The 24,234-nt window shown below is 36.5% G+C and overlaps 1 protein-coding gene across 1 annotated transcript in view; it reads right to left on the reverse strand.

Moving 5' to 3' along the window:
• LOC150095481 (glycosyltransferase 25 family member-like) overlaps positions 1 to 1,103 on the reverse strand; it is a 218,152-nt gene extending 217,049 nt beyond the window's left edge. Inside the window, exon 1 of the mRNA XM_090410197.1 lies at positions 787 to 1,103. Coding sequence (XP_090266323.1) covers positions 787 to 1,004 — 218 coding nt within the window. The 5' untranslated portion in view covers positions 1,005 to 1,103. The remainder of the gene's footprint in view (positions 1 to 786) is intronic.
• Positions 1,104 to 24,234: the final 23,131 nt, after the last annotated feature.

Consider the following 24,234-nt stretch of genomic DNA (forward strand, 5'->3'; position numbering starts at 1 on the left):
TCTTTTCCATTTCTAGGGCTAGTACTGTGAATCTCTTTATAAGAATCATTTCCTAATGTTTTACTCCATTATCATCATCATGCACCTCGCACTGCCTATGTTACCACTCTCAGGTATTTAAAAATTCTTTTAATCATTTCACACTGAATTCCTAATACATGAAACTGTCAACTTTACAATGCATTTTTATAGCACATTTATTATACAACTACCGACTCTAGTGTATACTATATGTATATCTAGTATATGTCTCTCTCATTATATATACATATGGTATGAGATAGCCTTCCTAGCTGTCAGCACAGATGCAATGATGCCCTTCGAATGGAAAAGAGCTGGGTTCAAATCCTCTCTAGAACACTAAGATTTTATCAGGGCTTTCAACTGAAGATAGGTTAACTGGTCTCATAAGAAAACCGGCTGCAAGAAGACGAACACTTTACAGCCATAGCAGACAATGTAGATTAGATTAACCGTCTTTATCATAAGCAGTACCTGGTTTCTAAAAAGTCAAGTTCCTAGGCCATGACTTCCAAAGAACTTGGTGAGCCTGTCACAGACTACTGAGCCTAACACGAAAGAGGAAAATTATATATACACACACACACACATAACGAAGACTAACATTCGTGCATATACATGCATTCTGCTTAATTTGTTGCTGGTATAAGTTTACTGTCCAAACTACATTTTATTTAATATTGTTTTCAAGGTCTTATACGATATCAAAATATAGTAAACAACCCACATGAAGATTCCTAAACAATACTGAATACTTTCACTTACCATAAAGACATTCTATGTTTTGGATAATCAAGTCTTTCTAAATAACCTAAGAAATGAGGAAGCGTGTGTTCCTTATTTCTAGCTAGCATAGCAACCATAATTGTAGGAGATAAAAAAGAAGTTTCATTGAAGACACTAGTTTGATAAACACATTTCACAAGCAACAAATATACAGTGATAAAGAAAAATATATCTTTCTCTTGCGCTTTCCAACTCATGCTGTATTATTTCTAGGAAGACAGACTTTCAACTTAAGAAATAATAAATTTCATTTACCACAAACAGTCCCATTATAACCGCGCCTTTAAAATAACAAAACAAATCCATCTGCTCTCATCAATCTTTCACAGAAGGAAAGTAAAAGCTACAAGAGCGTCATCTACAAATTGTGTTGTCATATAAAGTCCAGTCGCTTCCGTCTCTTGGTGATCTTGTGGGAAAAAAAGGCTCTCCATCTCACTCGGTCTCTTAACTTTTTTTTCAGAAATTATAAAATACAGTGCACTAACTATCATTCTGAAATTCAGAAAATTAACGCTTAGCCCTTTTCTCTTACTCTTCATTATATACTATTGGACATCCCTCTCCCCACCTCAGCCAGAATTATAATTTACAAAAATTTAAAGGAAGTAAATCACGGCGACTTAAATTATTATACTTTTTCACCATACGAAACATTTTTTTCTTGAAAATTTTTTTGGCAAATTTCTTGAAAAATATTGTATATAATTCCCTAGTGTCTGATGGTACGAACCCGTCTTGACATGACCTTCGACGCAACTGAGATTCCCAAGTGTAATAACGGTAGCTATCACACTTGAGAATCTCAGTTGCGGACTTTTCTTAAGAGAAAAAGAAACAAAGATTCACTAGTTCACAGTAGTTGTTTAATAGCACGGAGAATTAGCAAATACTGGTCAAATGCAGCATTGGAAGTCCCAGATAGTAAAAGCATTCCAGCGTAAAAATGAATATGCACAAAAATCGCAAAAACCAATCCATCGAACCAGTGGCGCACCCAGAGGGGGTAAGAAAGGGGCCCTCCTCCTCAAAGAAAACGAAAAAAACAACAACACTAAAACATTTTCCAAAAATCTTTTCCTAATTAAAGTTCATTTGTTTATTTATATCGTGTCGTTGTCTTCTATTTCTATACTACTTATGAATTAGTAATCACTGCAGATGCTCAGTCATAGGTCGTATGCGTTGCGAAGTGTGTAGACTCAACTCGGCACCCCCCCCCAAATTAAACTCTCAGTGCGCTACTGCATCGAACACTTAAATCACTCTTTAAATGATTACGAATTCTGTTTTATAAACTTTTTACTGTTTCTTTACAAAGATACTTGGCTACTCTTATACGTAACAACACCCTCTTAATGTACGTACATCCTCTTAATATATGCATAAGATAACCAAAACAATATATTTTAATATATTTATGTTATCTATTCTATATATAAAAAGATAAGCCGAAATTTGAAACGTTTTTATGTCACGTTTTTTGTCTCTTCATTGTTTTGAAACGTCCAACAATGTGTTTGCCTTCATGAGACAAAGCATTGTTGTCTCATGTCTCGAGTCATCAGAATCGAAGGAGAACCGGCTTACTAGCCTGGAACTAGGGGGGGGGAGCTCCGTAGGCGCCGGGGGGGAAGAGCACCCCCCTAGTTGATAAATAAATCATACATTTTCTAACGTCTTTCATTCACAGAGGGAATAGATGAGACAGTTTAGCATCCCCCCGGTTTTTTTTTTTTTTTTTTTTTTATAAGTCTGCAGGGCAGCCAAACTCCACCCTTTGCATCATTATGCCCAGTGATATCATTGATTTTCACAGATATCCAGTATAAAGTAATGAGCGCTATGCAATTTTGACACAATGCGATTCTTTTTTAAATCATTTTGTTCTACTCTTCTAGGCCTTTGTTCCCAAGTTGGTAGATTCCTGGCACAGACAAGTAATTTTTACTTCAGGAAACTTACTCTTGGATACTGCATCTCAGGAAAACGGCATCGAGCTCAAATTGTCACAGACAGAAATACGAGTGTTGAGCTTATGATCACGAAATAGTAGCAGCTGTTTGCCATACTCTTGTTCAAATGATTCTGATATCATTGATAGCTATGGGCTCAGCTTTTTGTGATGACTGAATAAAGTCAGGTTACCATTCGAATTCTTAAAAAATTGTTAAGACTAAAACAGTTTTCATCACTTATATGGAATAAAAGTTACTAGATACCTTCTTTTTTTTCCGAAAAGTTCTGTCTATCAAATGTGCAGATTTCAAGATATACAATTAATTACAAAAACATATGTTGAATGATAGTTTTAATACAAAAAGATTTATAAATGTTCAATTGAAATGGTTTTAATTTCTTGCTTATTTCATGCCATACTTGATATTTCATGCCAAGGGTGTTCAGGCCTGAAATTTCCTTTACATAATCTGTTTTGACTCAAGATTTCCTTGTCTGATTTTGTTGCCCTTACCGTACTCCTAATTCTGATCATTATACTGATCTCTTTGATTATTTATGTCAGAAAGTTATCACCACATACAATCAAATCATAATCTTCTTGGAGGCTTCAACGTCCAAAGTTTGGAACAGACTCCCTTATCTAACTTCAGAGACTGAGAGAGAGAGAGAGAGAGAGAGAGAGAGAGAGAGAGAGAAGTTGAATAATTTCCCCTTAATAATGTTCTAATACAAATTCTTAACCAGTTCATCAGAATTCCATGTGATCACAATCATTCTCCACACACGCTGGTTATTTTCTCAACCAGATCTTCTCCAAATACATAGTGTTGACGTTAGCTCTTCTGTGGCAACTCTGCTCTGATCAAAGTTTTATCCATGTTTCTATTTTCTATAGATCATCCATCTTCCAGGCAATCTCAGCCTCCTATTCTATAGTACTTTAATGATGTCAATTAAGATGACCTGAAGCACCTGATTATTGTTTCTGCTCTCTAGATCCAAGCATTTGCTCTAGTCTAATAACGGAAATTATTTTTTTTTGGAATGAGTGTCTTTATTCTCCATTCCACTGAAAATCCCAGATCCTTATCCAAGCATTGAATTTCCATATAAATATGCTAAAGCAGTCCAAGCTGAAAATGATGCACCCACCCAAAGGTTTAATCTAAAGATTTCAGCTTCTCACTCAGCACATCCTACAGCCCATAGTATCTGCAAAAATTATCATCAGAAAAGTAGACTTCACGAGTCCCAAACGCATTAAGCTTTCCTCCTACTCAAATGCTAGATGACAGTCAAACCTTCTGGTTTCTTGCAAAGGCTGTAAGAAAGCAGATGTAATATAATCTCTCTCTCTCTCTCTCTCTCTCTCTCTCTCTCTCTCTCTCTCTCTCTCTCTCTCTCTAACAAATATACTCATTTTTCAATAGATGTTTTGTATTGTCTTTTTCAGAGGTAGTTTCATTGATGCTTCTCCACCAAACTGGCCACAACTGTTCTTGCACGTTCATTTAATACGAACATGAGCAGCTGCTGGTTAATCTCCATATACTGTTCTAGACTCAGCAAACCAAGTTGTTATTATTATTATTATTTTTTTTTTGAATACCCTTCAATGTCCTGTTACAGGTCTTGGGACCGCTCCATTGTGGGATTCATATAAAAAGCAATCCTTTGACCACATAAGTCAGAATGTACTTTATAGGTTTGGGCAAATCTCATGTGTTAGGAGAAGAATAAGAGTAAAGTACAAGTGGTTCAAAATAAGTTGAGCACAATTTCTTCAGGAAAAGGCAAAGAGTAATTGGCAGTCTTCAAACAATTACACTAATGAGAGGAAATATATCACATGCTTATTCCTACAATTATTAGTAGTAGCAAGAAGATTTTATTTATGCATTAAAAACCACACAATTTTTTATTTTATTTTTAAGTTAAAGCTGAAATGTTTATGAAGTACAGTGTTGGAAAATAGTTGGAAAATATTTACGAACCAAAAATATCCAAAATACTGCAAAACAAAATAACAATCAAAATTCATTGAAAGTAATTAGAAGCAAAATATCTCACTTCAAACAGTTCTCTGAATGTATAACTATTACAAGAAAATAGTTATGTCTTACTCTTCTTCCTGCATTCTAAGTTGTTTACTTTCATGTGGAGTAGCTGCAGTATCAGTTCTACTGTCACTGGCATAAACTACATGTGACTGGAGATCATTCAGCATACATATACCGTCCACTGAATTAGAAAGTTATTTAATACCGTGTTTGATCTCCTATCCCGAATTATAACACATACGTGATTTGGCATAGAATACGCAAGGTGTTGGATTGCATCTACGTATAAAATATACATGCCACAAGTTCATTAGAGAGTCCTTTAACTGACTCAGATTTGACAGAAGAGGCCTTTGCTCCGGTATCTGTTTTTATAACATTTTCCATACATTCTCAAATGACTTTCAGATGTGGTGGCCAGGGAAGACGGTGGAAGTCACTGTCATACTCGCTGAATCACTGCAAAACAATTCCTACACGATGGACAGTAGCTGTCATCCATGAAACACCCATCAAGTGCTGGATAACAAGTCAACATCGCAGGATGGACTTGATCAGCAACAATGTTTCAGGTATTCCTTGGAGAACACCTGCCTTTCCAGCAATATCAGGGGACCAGTTCCATTTCAAACGAACAGAACTCATACCATCATACACACATCCAGAACCTTGAGTTCTGCTTACGAGAAAAGCAGGGCTAACTGCTCACCAAACTCTCGGTACAGAACAAGGTGTACCGTGACTCGTCAGATACAACTTTTTTCCAGTCTTGTTGTGTTCAGTCAGTTCTTTGCATTTCTGCAAAGAACTTTCCGGTTCGTTGCAGAAATCAGTTGTTTCTGTACAGGCATGGGACTGATAATACCGATCCGTTTCAATTTTTTGCGCATAGTTCAGTAAGATATGGGTCTGGAGCAGCAGCCTTCATTAAATGCTTCCGTTAGTTGCTACGAAGTTTTGTTTATCCCACAAGCCTTCTCAAACGACAGCGATCTTGTTCCTGGTAAGCCTATCTGGGGACTATAGTTATGCCTTTTAGACAATCAGTGAGGGTTTTTCGCTAATTAAACACGCAAGATATCTCACCTTTCGCAAAAAAAAATAACTTCTGCTGGTTTCAAAATCGTGGCTCCAGCCAGACGTGAATCCACAATAAGCCCTTTATGAAACTCCGAAGGATCCTTTGTTTTTCCCATTGTGATCAATGCTATTGACGATTACTGACCAACAGCATTCATAAATAGTTAGCTAGAACTATTTAAGAATTTAGATGACAGAAGCGACCGAGTATTTTGCATATACGCTGCGTCAGTGATTTACATCTAAATAAAAGTTTCTCATTCAGTAACCAGAATGTATATTTGTATCAGAAAACCTTGCAGCATATTAGTTTCAAGGAGATGTGTTTTAATTCTATTAGAAGATTAAGTTACATTCTCTTTCTTGATCGGGATTTGACAGCTGTTACAACAGAAAAAAAAATTAAGAAAACTAGACAGTTAAGTGCATGTGCTGCCAACTTAAAATTCTGATGTGAATTGACACCTAGCCAACATTTTGTTGTATCTTTTGAAATTTCATTGTTTTCAAAAACATTATCTGTTCTCCAATTAGTTAAGTTAATATTCCTGCTGTTTGATTTGATGTAAATTGCTATTTTCAACAACATGCGACATAGGCAGATCTGAAAAATTACCCATTGCTATTTGCTTTAATATGATATCAGGACTAAGCAATAAGAGATTTTTGAATACTTCAGCTGCATCACAAAATTTGTAATTCACTTGGTCAATGGTCTCAGTAGTGAACATTCGGCGTCTTCCTTTTACATTGAGAACTTTACTTTCTTCTTTACCAACATTAAGTGTCTTCTTAAATTATTTAGATGAATGCCAACTTCTTAAATTTGGCTCCATAAGCATTAAGCAACAAGCAACTTTTCTATATCTTCTTCAGTTTCATGAGAATTGCAAATTCTGTTACAAAAATTTTACTGAGTAACTCAGTAAAACTCTAATTCATTAGAGAGTTTATATGAATCTTTGCTATTGGGATGAAATATTGCATTAAAACCTTCAAAATGTCTTACAATTGGTGTATACCAAACACAACAGAAATTATTCATTTTATCACAAAATATTTCTTTTAATATTCTGGCTTTGTATTTTTATCAGTTTAATAGAATATTAAATATTGCCTTTCTTTATAGCCTGTGTATCTCACTGGAAGTGGCGTGTGCGTCCACGGCGTTTGGCCGCGCGAAGAAAGTGCGTCTTATCTTCGATTCCAAGCGCCGATTACAGGAACTTTTTCTATGCCTTTTTCGAATGGTTCCAAAGTTAATCGATCTCTTGCACTGAGAAGCGAGTTTTTCCTCCCTAAAAGTGGTGTTTTTTCCCCGTATACCCAAGAAAATCGACATAGAATCCGCACTATTTTCAGACAGTAAACATAGTGTTAGCATTTGGGACTGAAATGGCGGCATCCTCAGCCGCCTGTCTTCATCGGATGCCCTGTATATTAATGATAGTCTTGTACCGAATATGTCGGATTAGCTAAAAGTCAGATAGGGGAGCTTAGACAGCTTTGCCTACTCCTGATTGGGAATAAAAGGCGTTTAGCCAATTGATTTTATTTATTTAATACTTTAATAAAAGTTGTCCAAAAGCATGTTGAATGCATAGTGCCAAAGAATACACAGACACATTTTCAAATAAATAAATAAATAATATCACACAACTATACACATATCCTTTTGTATAGCAATATCAGGTGATCCATCAAACGTCTAACTTTAACATCTTTCAAATCTGCCTGTAATGCTGCATTAACCATCTTTTTTGTTATCTGTGTGCACTTATCACGATGCAATTATATACCTTCAAGAACACTATCTTTTCTACGATCGTTTTTATATCAGTCAAATAATCACAACCACCATTGCAAAATAACAAGTAAGTGGTACTGCTAACTTAATTTCAACCTGTGTAATGTTTATTCGAGACTCCGATTTTAAGATGAAGTGCAGCCAAAATGATTATGAGTCAGTTGGAAAGATGGCAGTTCTTTGGAATTAATCTAGTTTGAGAGCGAGGTCAATAGGACAAAATGTAAAATTGGTTGCTGCTATAGGCCAACAACGATATGGGAGCCTGTGTAGCTCAGTGGAAGTGGCGTTTGCGCTCCATAGCGCTCGCTTGATCGCACCAATGAAGACTTGAGTTGAAATTTAGTCATCGACTAGAGCAGGCCTGCACAACATACGGCCCGCAATACTATTTATTTTGGCCCGTCTGCCTGATTGAAATTATTTAATCATACGGGGGAATATGAAATTAGACGAATTTTTCCTAACGTTGAATTAAATTTTTACTAAGACTCTGTATGTTTACCTTCATGCTATTAATGTCACAATCATGTTTCTTTCAACTTGACAATAAATTGCATTTGGAGTTATTCCCAGTGTCGTATTTAATAACAAATTATTACAATCGCTTCGAGGTTTTGTTAGCGCTAGTGTCGCTGCGGAGAAATTCAAAGTTATATCTCCGTGATAACTACTAGATGTCTACGAACGAATCGTATTACACAAAGTTGGCTGTGCCTTGACTCGCTTTAGCAGTGTAGTGGTTGGTTGTAGCTGGAGCAATACATTACATAACTGTTATCATAACCTGCATTATTGTGAGTTTTTCATCATTAGTTTTTTGTAATTAATATTGTCTATCTCGACACAATGAGCTGAAGTAAAAAGCGTAAAATAGATTGGGAATATCGAGCATTTAACCCTCAGTGGACAAACAAATATTTTTTTACGTTGTTTAAGGACAAAATAGCGTGCATTGTTTGCCGGGAATCTATCGCTGTGCCGAAAGAGTAGAATCTGAGACGTCTTTTTGAATCGAAACATCCTAACCTTAGCAAGTTGGATGCAAGGTGGCGGCTCGTACATAAGCACTGCAGCACCCCCAAGGAAAAAATGAAAAAATTAAATTTTGTCTGTGTTTATAAATAATAACAATTCTTACAACATTATATAAATGCAGTGCAACATATTAAAGGTTACAGCTTATGTTTTGACATTGATTGAATAGTTAATAATTGGAATTGTTCGATTAACGCTTTATATTACGAAACAAATGCACTGCGATCTAACGTCGTTTGCACTTGTTATTGCACGTTACGTCATTCCGACACTGACTTTTGGGCAGTGTATCATATGCTTCCGCGCGTTATTATTATTATTATTATTATTATTATTATTATTATTCGTGACACCTCCAAGGAGTCCGATGATTCATTGCGGGAGGACACCTACTATACAACTGTCTCAACCACTACACCGAACCTCTACTACCAATCATCCCATTCACAACTACTATTTTTTTTCTGTAAATTGCGTGTGTTCTGAAGGGCCGATTTGTCTGTATGCGGGATGAAAAACCCCAGTTTCCGGGAGAATCGAACTTAGGCCTATTCCAGTCGAAGGGCGCAGTGTACCGTCGTTCTTCCAATTGCGCTACAGAGGCGCTATGAAACGTTTATTATTTGGTGTGTGTTCGTGGTGAACTATTTTTTGTAAATCTTATTTTATTTTGTTAAAATAACATATAATTATTTATTTATTATAGATACAAGGCTGAATTATGACGAGCGTCACTGTTGAAAATATGAAAATAATTATATTTTTTTAATAATCGTTACACGAAACAAATGCACTGCGATCTAATGCCGTTATTCGTTTGCGCTTGTCCTCATTGCTATTGATACGAAACTTTTATTATTGGTGTTTGTTCATGGTGAGGATGAAATATTTTTAATGAAGTAATTTTTTAATATGTAAATTTATTTATTAATAAATTCGTTACTGATTTAGAGAAATTTTTTTTTTTTTTTTTTTTTTTTGTATATGCAGCACCCCCACTTAAAATTTCCACCGGCCGCAACTGATGCAAGTGAAAAGCAAATGAAAGCAGCAAAGTTATTGAAAGTCCTTAGCGGTGAGCAACAAGCCTTTTAAAAAGTGACATCTGTGCTAGCAAATCATTTACTGAGGGAAAGTTGATAAAAAAAAGTGTCTGATGATTGCAGTTTCCGAATTATGTCCTGATAAGAAAAATAATTTTGAAAATATCAGTTTGTCCCGTATGACTGTTCAGCGCACAGTGGCTGATATTACCGAGGATCTTAAAGATAACCTGCAAAAATCGGCTGGTGAATTTGTCTATTATTCGCTTGCTATGGGTGAAAGTATTGACCTGAAAGATACTGCACAGCTTTTAATATATGTAAGAGGCGTTAATAAGAATTTTGAGGTGACAGAGGAGCTTGCTGGTTTGTGTTCAGTGAAAGGAAGAACAACAGGAAAGGAGATCGCAGAAAATGTAAAGATGTGTGTAACCGAAAAACTATCCTTAAATTTCAAGAATTTAGTAGCAGTTTGCACTGATCTATGTGTGGAAAAAATGTTGGTGCTGTAACATTTATTGAACGGTATGCAGGTAAACCATTGACAAAATTTCACTGCCTAATTCATCAGCAGGTGAATTAGGTTCAAAGGTTTTGCAGTTTGATCATGTGATTAAAGTAGTATTTGCTCTGGTCAACTATAATCGAGCTCGGGGTATGAAACACAGAATGTTTCAGGCCTTTCCTAGAAGAAAATGATGCCGAGTACGGGGATCTACCATATCACACTGATGTACGTAGGTTGAGCCACGGTAAAGTTTTGTCACGCTTTGTCGCTCTAAAAAATGAACTAGTTGCATTGTTGGAATCTCAAGAAGATAAGAAAAATTTCCAGAAATAATGGATGATGAATGGAATCAAGATTTATTTTTCTTGTGTGACATTTTGGGTCACTTGAATGACCTTAACTTACATCTTCAAGGAAAACATAAGTTTGTTTTTCAGTTAATGTCTCTTATAAAGGCATTCAAAATGAAATTAAGTTTGTTTGGAAATCAACTTGCTAACGGGGATATGTCACATTTCTTAACTTGTCGACGGAATATTCCATCAGAATATCATTCAATGGTGGGTGGAAAATATAAGAAGCACATATCACTTCAAAGTGAGGAATTTCAGAAAAGAATGCTATTGAGTAATGAAGACGAATTCCGCATAAAAGTGAATGAGGATCCATTTTCCGTCGAAGCAGGAAATCTACCTGTCGAACTCCAGATGGAAGTTATTGATCTCCAGTGTTCTGAAAACTATCGGGTCATGCATAGGGAGAGTACTTTACAAGAGTTTTATTCTATTATGGATAGGATAAATTTAAAAGTTTGGGATACTGCCTACCAGGTATTTTGTATGTTTGGAAGCACATATACTTGTGAACAAAGATTTTCGGTCATGATCTTGACCAAAACCAAACAGCGTTCATCTTTAAGTGATATCAATTTAGAGGCCATATTAAGAACGGCCACTTCAAACATGACACCAAACTTTGATAAAACAGCGGCAACGAAGAAATGCAATGTGTCACATTGTGACATTCAGTCACTGATGTTTCACTGAGAATAAGTGTGATATTCTCAGTGAAATTATTAGTAAACTTTGTGTTTATGTTTAAGTGGTTTTTATTGAGAAATTGTGCAGCTATATCTGTTTGTAAATAATTTTGATTATAATTTTAATTGTAACTCTGTAAAAAATTTTGATATGCCTATTAATTAGTATTTACTGTAGACCTATTAACAAATTTACTTAAGTTTAACTGCAGTGTACTAGTCTAAGATTCGAGGTCTGAAGTGATCTGGCCCTTGGTCAGGTGTCCAAGTTGGGTTTGGCCCTCAAAGACAATCAAGTTGTGCAGGCCTGGATTAGAGGAACATTTTTCTAAGCCTTTTTTCGACTGTTTCCCGAGTTATTCAATCTCTATCACGGGCGAGCGAGTTTTTTTTTCCCAGAAACTCGGGTGTTTTCCAGTAAACTCAAGAAAATCGACCGTCGAACCAACACTATTTTCAGACATTAAAAATATTGTGTTAGGGTTAGGGACCACGAGGTGGCGGCACTTGTTAGCCATCTCTTCACTGGACGGAGATTCTCTTAGTGATAGCCTTGGGCAAGCTATCTCTGATTGGCTGCCAGTGGAGATTGAACTGCCCACTCAGTCTCCAAAAGTTAGATAGGGCTAAAACGGCCTCGCCTACTCCCTTACAAGGGAAGAAAAGGCGTTAGCTGATTTTTTTTATAAGCTGCTGATCGGCTTTATCATTAGCACTTCTAAAGTTCTATTCCATGAGAACAGTAAATATCGACGTAAGGTAATTTACTGACGGTAGTAAGGAATGAATCAATTGGCTTTTTACAAAGTAGCGCCCTAAGTTCGATCCTAGTCGCGAATAGAGGAACTTTTTCTAAGCCTTTTTCGAGCGGTTTCAAAGTTAATCGGTCGCTGGCACTGAGAAGCGAGTTTCTTGTCCCTAAAAGTTGTGTTTTTGTCGGCCTGGTTGGCCGAGTGGTTAGTGTTTCCGCTCTGTCTGAAAATACTAGTGGTCATGGTCGGTGGTAGATGGCGTTGGTGCAGATGATGAAGGTAGTTGCGGTTGGTGGAGTAGTGGAGATGGAGAGGTTGTAGAGTAGGTGTCCTCCCTCGATGAGTCTTGGACTCCCTGGAGGTGTCAAATAATAATAATATCTTGAATCTGTTGTTAAATCATCACACTTGTTTTTGTCTACTTTTTCAGTAACCACAGTTTTCTCAACATGTTATTTTTCTAATTCGTCAGCGATTTCTTACTTCTTCACTATTATTTCTTTCTTCACTTCTCATGCAGCTTACGTTAAGTTAAACGTTGTGTAAGTAGCTGGCTTTTCAGTCTTCGTTCTTGTTCTCTGAAGAAGAAACAGCAGAATTTTGTTTATCCAGGTGATGCACCAGCTGGCATGAATATCCATCTTGTTATGATATCATTTTCTTCTCACTGAAGTCAAATTTCCAGTTACTCATTCTTCATACACGCAGTACACCACTAGACGAAGAGAACTGAATATTATCCCCAGAAGCCTACTACCAATTATTTAACTTGAAACGTTAAGCGACTTATATTTCATATCATATGATTTTATAATTTTCCTCTCTGAAAATAGGATTCCAATCTATACATTTTCTAACCTTGTTTGCTGGTATATTTTATTAGTTTAGCCATCATCAAAATTCCATTTCTGACAGTGTTATTTAGAATGACCAGCTGAAGCTGTAATAATAATTTAAATTATTTTTTTATGTTCTTTTACCATATTTTTGAGTCTATACATTTTTGGATTTTATAAAAAAAATAAAATTGAATAAAATTTAAAAAAATATATTATTATCATCATCATCGTCATCATTATTAAGAGAGCCTCCTGGGAGTCAGGAACTCATCGAGGGAGGCCGTACTATTCTCACCAGCTGTCATACCTGTTCTTGAATTAATTCATTCACGCTATTTTGCACACACAACATTCAAAGGCAATCCATTCCATTTACACACTACTCTATCACAGAAAAATCTAGCCCTAATCCCCTTCTTGAAGGCATTCATTCTCATCTTTTATGGATGCTCTCTCGTCCTTTTCCCAACCTCCATAAAATGAAAAATTCCATTTACTGAAATTCTGTATAGCCCTTTCAGAAGCTTGTATGTCTCAAAATATCACTCCTCTTTCTCCTGTTTTCTAGTATCTGCAGCCTACAAATTCTCAATCTGTCTTCATAATCAGTATTACACAATCCTGATATCATTTTTAACACTATCTCTTGCACTCTCTCCACTGTGTCAGAATCACCATGGAAACCAGGATACCAGACCTGCGTGCAATAGTCCAAGTGTGGTCTTATTAAGGCTTTGTAAAGAAGCAAAATTATTATTATTATTATTATTATTATTATTATTACATGACACCGCCAGGAGTCCAAAGACTCATCGAGGGAGGGCTTACTGTACAACTCTGTCTCTACCACTCAATCCACCAACTATAACGAACCGCGTCTACACCAACGCCATCTACTGCCCACCACTATTATTTTCACAGATAATCACAAACATCCAAGCCCACGGTGGGATTTTAATATGCAGCCTTTTGGCTGGAGAGCGGATACTAACCACTTATCCAACCAGGTTGGCCCGATTTCATTGCCTTTACATGTAAAGGTTCCTTTAAGTATTGCCATTATTATCTGAGTTGTATTTACAATTTTTGCTATATAACCCTTGAACTCCAACTTTCTGTCTACTAAAACTTCAAGATTCCTATCCTTATCAGTTTTTTCAAGCATAATCCCACCAATATAATACGACATTGGATATCTAATCACACCAACGTACATGATCTTACATTTATTAACATTGAAATGACAGTCATTTTCACATAATTAATTGATGATAGTCCATAAAATCCAGCCTATTCAAATCATTCTGCAAGTACTGCATATCAGTAGCATTCCTGATTACCCTACCTATCTTTGCATCATCAGCAATTAGCAGCATGTCTCATGTCAAATCCTTCCCAATGGCATTAATGTACAGATTGAATAAAAATGGATCAAGAACTGATCCTTGAGGCACATTACTGGTTACCTTGAATTTTGCAGATCCCTCCCCCCATATGCGACTTTTTGATATCTGTCAGTCAACCATCCTCTTATCCATGCTATAGTTTATAATCAAATCCCATATTCTCCAATTTACGCAACAGTATTCCATGCTGTATTCTGTCAAAAGCCTTAGCAAAATCGAAAAGTATCATCGTGTATCCATTCCTCTTGTCTAACTCAGTAGAAACATGATTATAGAATGTGAGCAAGTTGCTAAAACTTGACCTTCCTTTAATAAACCCATGCTGTTCATTGCAAAATAGAGATTCTCTGTCAATCCATTTCTGAATGCGAGCCCTAACAATCCTTTCCAAAACTTAACCACCACTCCTGAGATAGTGATCCTTATGAACACGATATTTCTTCCATGCCATCTTTTTATTACGAATTTCTTGGTTAATTAGATTACACATCCGTTTCACTCCTGATCTATTTATTCTTCGAATTCTGATATCGCATCAATTTAAGTATTATCCACGCTACCAAACATCAAGGTTATCATGGATGCGAAGTGCATATTAAAATTGTAATACCATTGATATTACATTGAAATATATGATGGATACGAAGCGTATCAGGATGCGTATTTGATGCATCCAGTAAGGTGATTATTCCACAGATCCTTTCAATAACTGATACCATTGCACAGACCTCAGCATCCTCCTCAGGTGCTCATAATTTCCTGCTTTTTAGTTCAACATGTAACCTTTTATGAATGAAACATTCATAAACTTAACTACTACCAAAGTGAGTACTGCATGACCACTCTCACCAAATAGTTATGTCTTTAACTGAAATCCCCCCCCCCCGACACTATAATCAGATCTAACACCCTTTGACCACGAGTTCCTTCTGTTACATGATGCTTAAGGAAGTTGTCCCGCAACAGCTCAATAAATTTAGTTTCATTTTTCTCATGCGATTTCATAGCTACCCAATTAATGTTCGGATAATTAAAGTTCCCCATTATGATTACTGTTTTGGCACCCATCTTATTTATTTGTTGATGCATTTCTTCGTCACTAGCAACCGATCCATCGGGTCAGTAACAACACCCCTACTGCGTATTTAATCTTGTTAGACTCCACCTCATGCCAGATGCTTTAAACTCAATGCCACATGAAAAATTGTAACTAGTATTGAAGTCATAGGTCTGAATTCTAATTGGATTACATCTGATATCATTAGCAGCACGCTCCCTCCCCTCCTCTCCTATCATGTCTATACGTCCTAAAAATTACTGTTCCGTTTGCACTCCATACCAGTTAGTACATCTGCTTCTGATAGCCAAGTCTCACTAAAGCCATATATATTAACCCAGGCAACAAACTCTACTTCTTTGTTTCTGATACTCCTAGCATTCGTGTATTGACATAATAAATTACCTGCATGCTCTTTTGTATACACTTGTCTGTGGTCTGCATGACACAGTTCGACAACTTGCAGATCTCTGTTCTTATCTAGTTCCTTACTTATGCAGACATCGTTACACATGCTTGATGGGTCCGAACCGGAGACCAACACAGAATCGTTCTTTCTTCATGATCATTTCTATACTAATAACCATTTACCATCATTAGGTAACAGATGTATTAGGCGACACATCTGTTACCTAACATTGTCGCTCTTACACGCAGATTCTCACGATTTCCCCCATCAGAATTCATTTTCCCGCATCTCTGTGCTAGGTCTTACATCAATTAATAATTTTTCAAGATTCCTGATGCCAAACGTATTCAAGTGTAGCCTGTCCCTCTTATACAAATCCAATCTTCCTTCAAACTCACTCCACGCATCCAAAAACTCGCATCCATTCCTTCTACACAGCCTATGCATCGAATTGTTTGCCATCATAGCCCTTCTTCTTAATTCATTTTTATCATATCGAGGTAACATACTATTTTCACTTTGTCACTCTTTACTCTCGCCTCTTCCGACAACCCTTTCATGTTCTCTCTCTCATACTGAACTTATCGCTAGTTAAGTTGTTAATACTCTACAATTACGATCTCTTTTATCTTTCTTTTCTGTTTTTGAATTGCTTGCTTTATATTTTTAATTTTTGTTCCGGGAAAATTTTACGTTATTGCCGGATCACCATATACCAAATAGCATTCTTCTTTTTATAATCAACTTTACTTACCAGATTTTTGTTATTACGCAACTTACCTGATTCCATGCTTTGTTTTTCACTTTGCTGCTAAACCTTTTTTTTTACCTTGTGTTCCTCTAAACGCCGCTCGATTCTCTGTAGTTCTCTCGTTGTCTGTCCAATAATCTGCTCTAGCCTAGTGGTCTCGGAGATTCAATTATTTTCAATATCGTCTTTAGTGGAGAAAACTTTCTTGTTCATTACTTCGCTGATTTTGTTAGCGTTTCGTTTCAAGTGCGTTTATGGTGCCATTTTACATCTGTATTTAATATTACAATATCACAATAAAAATATCGTAATATCTTAAAAATATCCTAAATAAACTTATCTTAAAGTACGAAAATCTACTCTAATATACTATAAAACGCAATAAAACAGATAAAAAAAAAACAATTTTTATATGAGCACTAAATTACATTGACCACTCACAATATAACCTCCAACACCATAAAAAATAATTAAATAAATAATAATAAAATTAACAGCCAAATACAACCCCGACATTTTTGGTAGTTTTTATAGCAATTTAAGTAGTTTCAAAACTTTTTCCTCATCAAATGAAATCTGTAACATTACTTGTACATTATACCAAAACGGAAAGAATTATTTAAAAACTACTCTTAGTTAGCATTGCATTTCATTTAATAATGTGTAGCTAGAACGCGAGTCGAAACGCTTTGAAATAATGATTATTAAAAAAAAATATGCCTTCATCAGATTCGTTGTAAGTTGCATCTGAGAAAGTACATTCAGCGGAAAAAATCTTTTCTGATATGTACCACTCTAAACGAAAGCCATTTTACAAGTTAATGAATCATTTTTATCTTAAAATTATTCTGATTTGATGATGTAGTAAAATGGTTTTCAGATATACCGCAAATTTCTCTTTACATCCATCGACAGCTTTCCCCCCCCCCCCCCTCTCTTTTTTTTATACCTAACAAGTTGCCAAAAGGGTGGGTTCAAGGTAAGTCAAGGGGTGAAAGAACTGCCTTGATCTTAGGTGTAAACCAGATAGCAGCTCGTCCCCGGGGTACCTCCAAAAAGAATGTCGATCGGACATTTCCTGACGACCTCACTATCATTTACTCCACTGATAAATCTCCAGAATACTAGACACTAAGCAGTCACCTGTTGGTTGAGACATAAAAAAAAGAAAGAAAAAAGAAAAAAATGAAGTAATAGCCGATCCCTGACTGTGAATACAAAATAAGAATAAAAACTGCTGCATTATGTTTAGTCAAAAGTGGATAACAAAAAAAAGTTCTTTAATCTATGAGCGTGATGAATATATAAATGATAATTTGTAGGTTACCAATAATTCATATAAATTTCGAAACACAAAGTTTGCATTACTTTGTACGATACAAATGTCCAAATCTTTCTGATTTATTCAAAATGAATCCTTTTTAAATTAAAAAAACATGTTAATGGTAACAAATATAAATAAATATAGACTAAAGTAATATGACACAAACTTGAATTTTAATTTAATTTAGTTTTAATAGAAATATAGAATAAAATTAAAGACCGTACAGTTGTACATGAATAAATAAACATTCATTTCTAGGATGAAACTTGTGCAATATATAAACCTCCATCTTCAGTGCAAAAATATTAATTTCAAGAATAAAAAATTATTCATCCAACGAGAATTGGTTATTTTATCATTTAAAAATACATTTTTTTCCGAACCATAAAAAAATCTATTTTACATACCTACTATAAAAATTATTTGTTTCATTCCTTTCGCATTATCTATTAATTATTGCAGCCGGAAAAAAAAAAAAAAAAACTAAGGACACTTCAGAAAGGATCACTTTTAGGATAGCATATTTTTATGCACGTAGGTAGCTGTATCATTCGTTATCCTTCCAGTTATTTCTTTCCAAAAAAAAAAAACAAAATCAGAGAAATAAAACCTAAATGTATCCCACAAGCTAGAGACTGACTTGACAACTGATCATATTATCGTGCATTCTTGTCCAAAATACCCCTCATATCTTTGATAGGATTCGGGTCGAGGTTTTATACTAGCCAGGATACTGTTTTGGAAATCACTCACACGTTCCGAATCTCGATTCATCTGACGCCAAACTCCGGCAGTCCAATATGCGTTCCGAATACTCATGGGGGGGGGGGGGGTTCCTCTTAAGCAACAAATGGGGAAAATCAATAAAACATCTTGATCATACAGTTCCCCATACTGTCTTCGCACCAAAGATTCTGAAAATCTTTGAACAAACTCTTGCCAAACAAGCTTGTCTGTTTTAATTTAGAGATACGAGGAATCCCGCGTTGTTTAAGATGACTGGCGCACCTTCAATTGAAAAGCCCTTACAAACGTTTCACTTAGATGTGAGAAATTAGAGCATCTGCTGTGTTTCAAACTGATTTATAGATGCACATGTCTCTTAAAGATCTTAACTTTTAGTGTTTTCGTGTATGGTTCTCTAGGTGCCTCGTGAATATTCCAGTACTACTACTACTAAAGGTTTTGCGCAAGTTGTCGGAGTCTGTCCATCACACAGCTATCAATTCAAAAATTTATTATTTTTTTATTTTTATTTTCTAGTGTATTTGTCACTTTGTTTACTTGTTGATAAATGAGTATTTTATCCCTCTATTTTTCTAATGTGAATTTCAACTCACGAAAGATTATAAACCTATCGTACATTTTATATCTTAGATAGGCAGTCTTAGAAAGATTACATAATAAGACATACCGAGGATTAGAAAACATAGTACTGTTCAACATAATTCAAGATGTAGTAAGTAGGATGATAGTTTTAGTTTCGCACCGGGAAACGAAAACTTCCTACCATTTGAAGATTTTTACAAACATCCAAGGCATAATTTTCGTATCAGCAGCCATATTGGTGGAGAGCCAAAGTGCTATCGGCTTCAGTCAGTCGAGCTGTAAATAGCTTATTTATTAAGACGTGCCTTTTAAAGAGTTCATTTTCATTTATCTTAGCTGACAGTGAACTTACTTGCTACATAACTTTCCACTTACCTATAATTACATCAGGTTTCTATTTAGAGTATTAAGACAGCCAACTTTCTTGGTAAAAAAGAAAAGAAAAACGGTTCTTTATTAGATCATAGTTAAATACAGCTTTTGAGATTGTTGTTTTTTATATCTAAGCAAAACTCACCAAGTTCTTGTAAAGTTCTGAGCTAATTTGTCGATAACTGTCTTGCTTGAACATCGGATTTTAAGAGCCTACCCAATATCCTGGTTTAATTTCCTTAGATATTTTGCAGGCTGTCCAGGCCTTGATATATCGTTTATGGAAAATTCTGATTCTTTGCTCCAGCGCCTGTTTTTTTCTATAATCTTAGGCTTGGACCCAAGATCATCAAACGAGAAAGAGAAGTAATATTGGCTATTTTGAATTACAGACATGGAAACCACCGCCACGATGCGAGTCTGTTATGTTAACCGTGAATTTGTTCTCCGATGTTTTTTCTGATTTGTGAGGAGAACTCTTCCTCCTTTTTACTAGCCGGCTAGCCCATTTTTAATCCAAAACTTTTATGAAGCTTCCTAATTTCCTAGATGAGATTCATACCCGAATCTGTCCAACCAAAGGGAATATATCATATTGTCCTCTCAAGAATTATGAAAATATTAAGTGTGTTTATCAGGGGCATGTTTCTTTCTATGATGATGACAATGCGGAGAAATGAACATACCACCTCTACCTGAGAAAACCTGGTAAGAGTTTTTCCTAGAGGGGTATGAATATAGACAAGCTTTTGACAGCGTTTGGTTCAGAGAGTTAACTTAGATGAAGTCTAAGTTAACTTTCTGAACCAAATTTTATTGAAGAATTTTATTGAAGAATCTCTGAATCATTCTTTATTGAAGAATGTAAGTAAAACTTACATTCTTCAATAAAGGACCACTGAAGAAAAATTCTTACATAGCGCTTTCGCGTATGAAACGATTCGCTCAAATATGCGACTACTTTAAATTTAGTCAATATCAAGGAATATCCTCTTTGGTTTGCATGTACTAATTGCTGCCTAATTTCTTTATGACAAACCTTAATGATATCCTATAGAAGTATTCTTTCTCAAACAAAAATAGAAGAGTAAGTGCTTTATTTGTTTATTTATTTATTCTTATGGCAAAAGGAATACAAAACAACTACAGGTCAATGTTCCAGTGTGGAAAGCCAATCCAAGGCCTCATCCGTCACCTTGTGGATGTTCTGTAGGCCACCACCGTGAAAATGGCGCCATGGGTAGTGGTTCACAATATGAGTAATCGTCTGAGCCACGGGAGAACAATCACAATAAGGGTGGGCTAACAGCCCCCATTTATGTAGTAGGTAGCCACATCTGCACTGGTTAGTTCTGATCCTGTTGATTGATGACCAAATCTTCCTAGGAAGAGCAAAACCAGACTGCAGAGCACAGGGATCTTCTACCAGGAAGCCGTTTGTTGGGAAATTGTTGGACCAGTATTCTCTCCATGTGTCAGCTGTTGATGGCAGGGCAGCTAAAGAGAGTTCGTCCATGGACCAGAAAGGATTTCTAGATTGTAGGCGAAGACTAGGTGGATTTATGAGAGTCTGGTGCAGGGGCAGGAGTGGGCTGCTCATTGCTTTATTAAATTCTTTAATCGAGGCTTGTCTTCTCCGTATATTTGATGGAGCAATGTTAGATAGGACAGGCAGCCAGGAGAGAGGGGTCCTTCTCACTGTCCCACTAATTGTGCGCATGATAGAGTTGGGTGTCTATAATGTTAGTGTGTACACTTCTTTCCCAAACAGGGGCACAATATTCTGCTGCAGAGAATGCGAGAGCTAGTGCAAACGACCTTAGGACTTCTGCACTATAACCCCAGGTTGTTCCAGCATGCCTTGAAATGGTATTATTTCTCGTTTTAATTTTGTTGGACAGGTTGGTGATGTGCCTTTTATAGGTCAGGCTTCTGTCCAGGCTCACTCCTAAATGTCCAAGGTATTTAGGGTGAGGCGCGTGTTGTACCATTTTTTCACAGAAAGAAAGGTTGAGGTGTCGATTCGCCTGTGCATTGTTCAGGTGAAATAATGCGGACACAGTTTTTGTTGGATTTGGCTTCAAGTACCACTTCTTGAAGTACTCTCCAGGATGTTAAGGTCTGTGTTCATGGTTGATTCCAGGTTGGCAAAGGAGGTAGATTGATGTAGGATCGCTAGGTCATCAGCGTACATATACTTGCTTGAGCTGGTATGTGATAAGTCGTGCACGTAGATGTTAAAAAGTAAAGGGGATAACACAGAGCCCTGAGGGAGACCGTTGTGAAGGAATCCAGACCTGCTCTTTTTTCCGCCAATATGGACCCGGATCTTTCTGTTAGAGAGAATGGATTCAAAAAAGCTGGAAAGTTTTTTTGCACCTTATAATATTTCCTAGCTTTAGGAGGAGGCCGATGATCCAGACTGTGTCATAAGCTGATGTTAGGTCAATGAAAGTGGCTCCAGATTTAATTTTTTTCTGGAAGCCTGATTTAATCTGTGCTGTCAGGGCCAGGACCTGGTCACAATAACTTCTTCCTGGCATCATCCAGCTTATTCAATCGGGAGTGCTCTTTCGATGAATGGAGAAATTCTTTTAAGGGGAATTCTTTCAAAGAGCTTAAAGGTGGAGCAAAGCAAAGAGATAGGTCGTAGATTTTTCACATCATTTGGATCTTTCCCTGGTTTGGGCACGGCAATTATTTTGGCTTCCCGCCACAGATTTGGTAGTTTACCAGTCATTATAATTTCTGAGAGGTGGCCAGGGATGATACCATCCACTCCTGCAGCCTTGCCATTTTTGGTGAGTTTTAAGGCTACCTGTACCTCTTCCCGAGATACTGGGTGTACAAGTTCAGGAAGCTTGGGTGCCGTCTTCAGGATTTGTCTAATGGAAGATTGCACAGTAATTTTCATTTTCCTGATATAGCTGGGACTTATCTTGGAGGTTTTCAATAAAATGATTAGCCATTTGATCAGGAGTTATCTCTGTTGTTTTGTGTGTTGTTGGTTCTGTTCCACCTAATTTTCCCAGAAGTGACCAGTTTTTCCGGCTAGATGTGGTGAAATCGAGTTCATAGATGGTTGAGATCCATCTTTCCTTTCTGTTTTTATCCAGGGTTGCTATGAGCTCCTTAGCAACACTTGGGTTTTCAGTTTCTTCATATTTGGCTAAAAGTTCCTCAGTTTCTCTAGATGGTGGTATTTTGAACTTTAATTCCTATGAAGTATTCTGTATCAGGTACATATTGGGTTAAGTCCTTGAGGCCAGGCCGGATGTAAGTTGCCAGGCCATGCTTGGGATGGCAGTTATAAGACACGAGAATTAGGCCTGGAATCTTTAGTCTATTGAGGACTGTAAGGCAGATGGGTTTCCTGGAGAGCCAAGACGTCAATTGTTTTGTCTTTGGTTATTTTGCCGATGATTTCGGCTTTGGATTTAAATAGTCCTATGTTTAGGGAACATATCTTGAGAGAGTGTAGGGAACTGTAACTTATTATTCGAAACTTGCCCTCCACCAAAACAAGCAACGCGATCCTTGTTATTCCGGGCGACGATCGAGCCAGCATGGAGCTTTTTAAGTTTTGTTTTCGTCATAGTTGCTGTAAGTGATCCAGGAGGCTTGGTACTTTTGAACGCCTTGTTTGAGACATTAGCTTCATGTTACCTGTGATTCATCTCTGGGGCTTCTTTTGTCTGAGGCACCAGCAATGTACCACAAGGTAATACTACCCGTGGGGGCCACGGCAAGGGTGTCTCAATCTCCCCCCCCAGAATAAGTGCTAAACGTGGCTATCGAAATATAGAAGAACAAAGACATTTGTTATCCAGTAGTATCATAATTATCATGGAATTGCTTGCAATATCTCCCAAAAACACGGATAAAAGGCAGCATATTGTTTTTGAAATATATATTTTGTAACAATATGCACAGATAACATAAATTGAATGGATACCAAACATACCCATGCTGAACGGCATGTAGGAGAAATCAGCTCATTAGTTATGGAGATACTGTCTGCATTTCTGACCAGTCTAGAGGAGTCTTCTCCAATTTTAGAATATATGGTGATGATGGAAATGGACATAAGCTTACATAAAACAGAATATATCATGGTTCCTACCAAAGAATGGAATCGGAGTATCCTCATCTTTGCCATTTCCTCTCAGCCTGGGCCTCTTAACGCTGTGAGAAAACAGAACACATAGAGAGTTATAAGCAAGGTTGCATACTTCATCTAAATGAATAAATAATGAATCCAGGCTCTCTCTCTAAAATTTTAATGAAACTTTTAAATGAATGTAGAAACGATTGAGGATGATTTGGAAATAAAACATCGAAAAATTTGAAAAACTCAGAAGAAAGATTCAAGTTTTAAAAAAATTGGAAAAAATATCCATGATAGTTTTACAGCTCGATAAAAATTAATCAAAGGAAGCAAGTGATATGGGGGAACATACAAATTGCAGAAGATTGGGCAAAGATGAAAGATAAGGATGTCAAGATACTACAACTTGACTCTCTGAACGCCTGCTCTAGGCACCAGAAAAGCATGCGTACGATTTCGATAAGAAATCTAGTAGAGACAGCATTCATCAGCAGCTCCAAAAATAATATTATTTTTGATATCTTCAGTATTATAATTTGTTAA

This window comes from Typopeltis vanoorti, chromosome 20 (genome assembly GCF_054136105.1).
Source record: "Typopeltis vanoorti isolate ZY-2024b chromosome 20, IOZ_Tvanoo_1.0, whole genome shotgun sequence".
In the NCBI taxonomy this organism is placed as follows: Eukaryota; Metazoa; Arthropoda; class Arachnida; order Uropygi; family Thelyphonidae; genus Typopeltis; species Typopeltis vanoorti.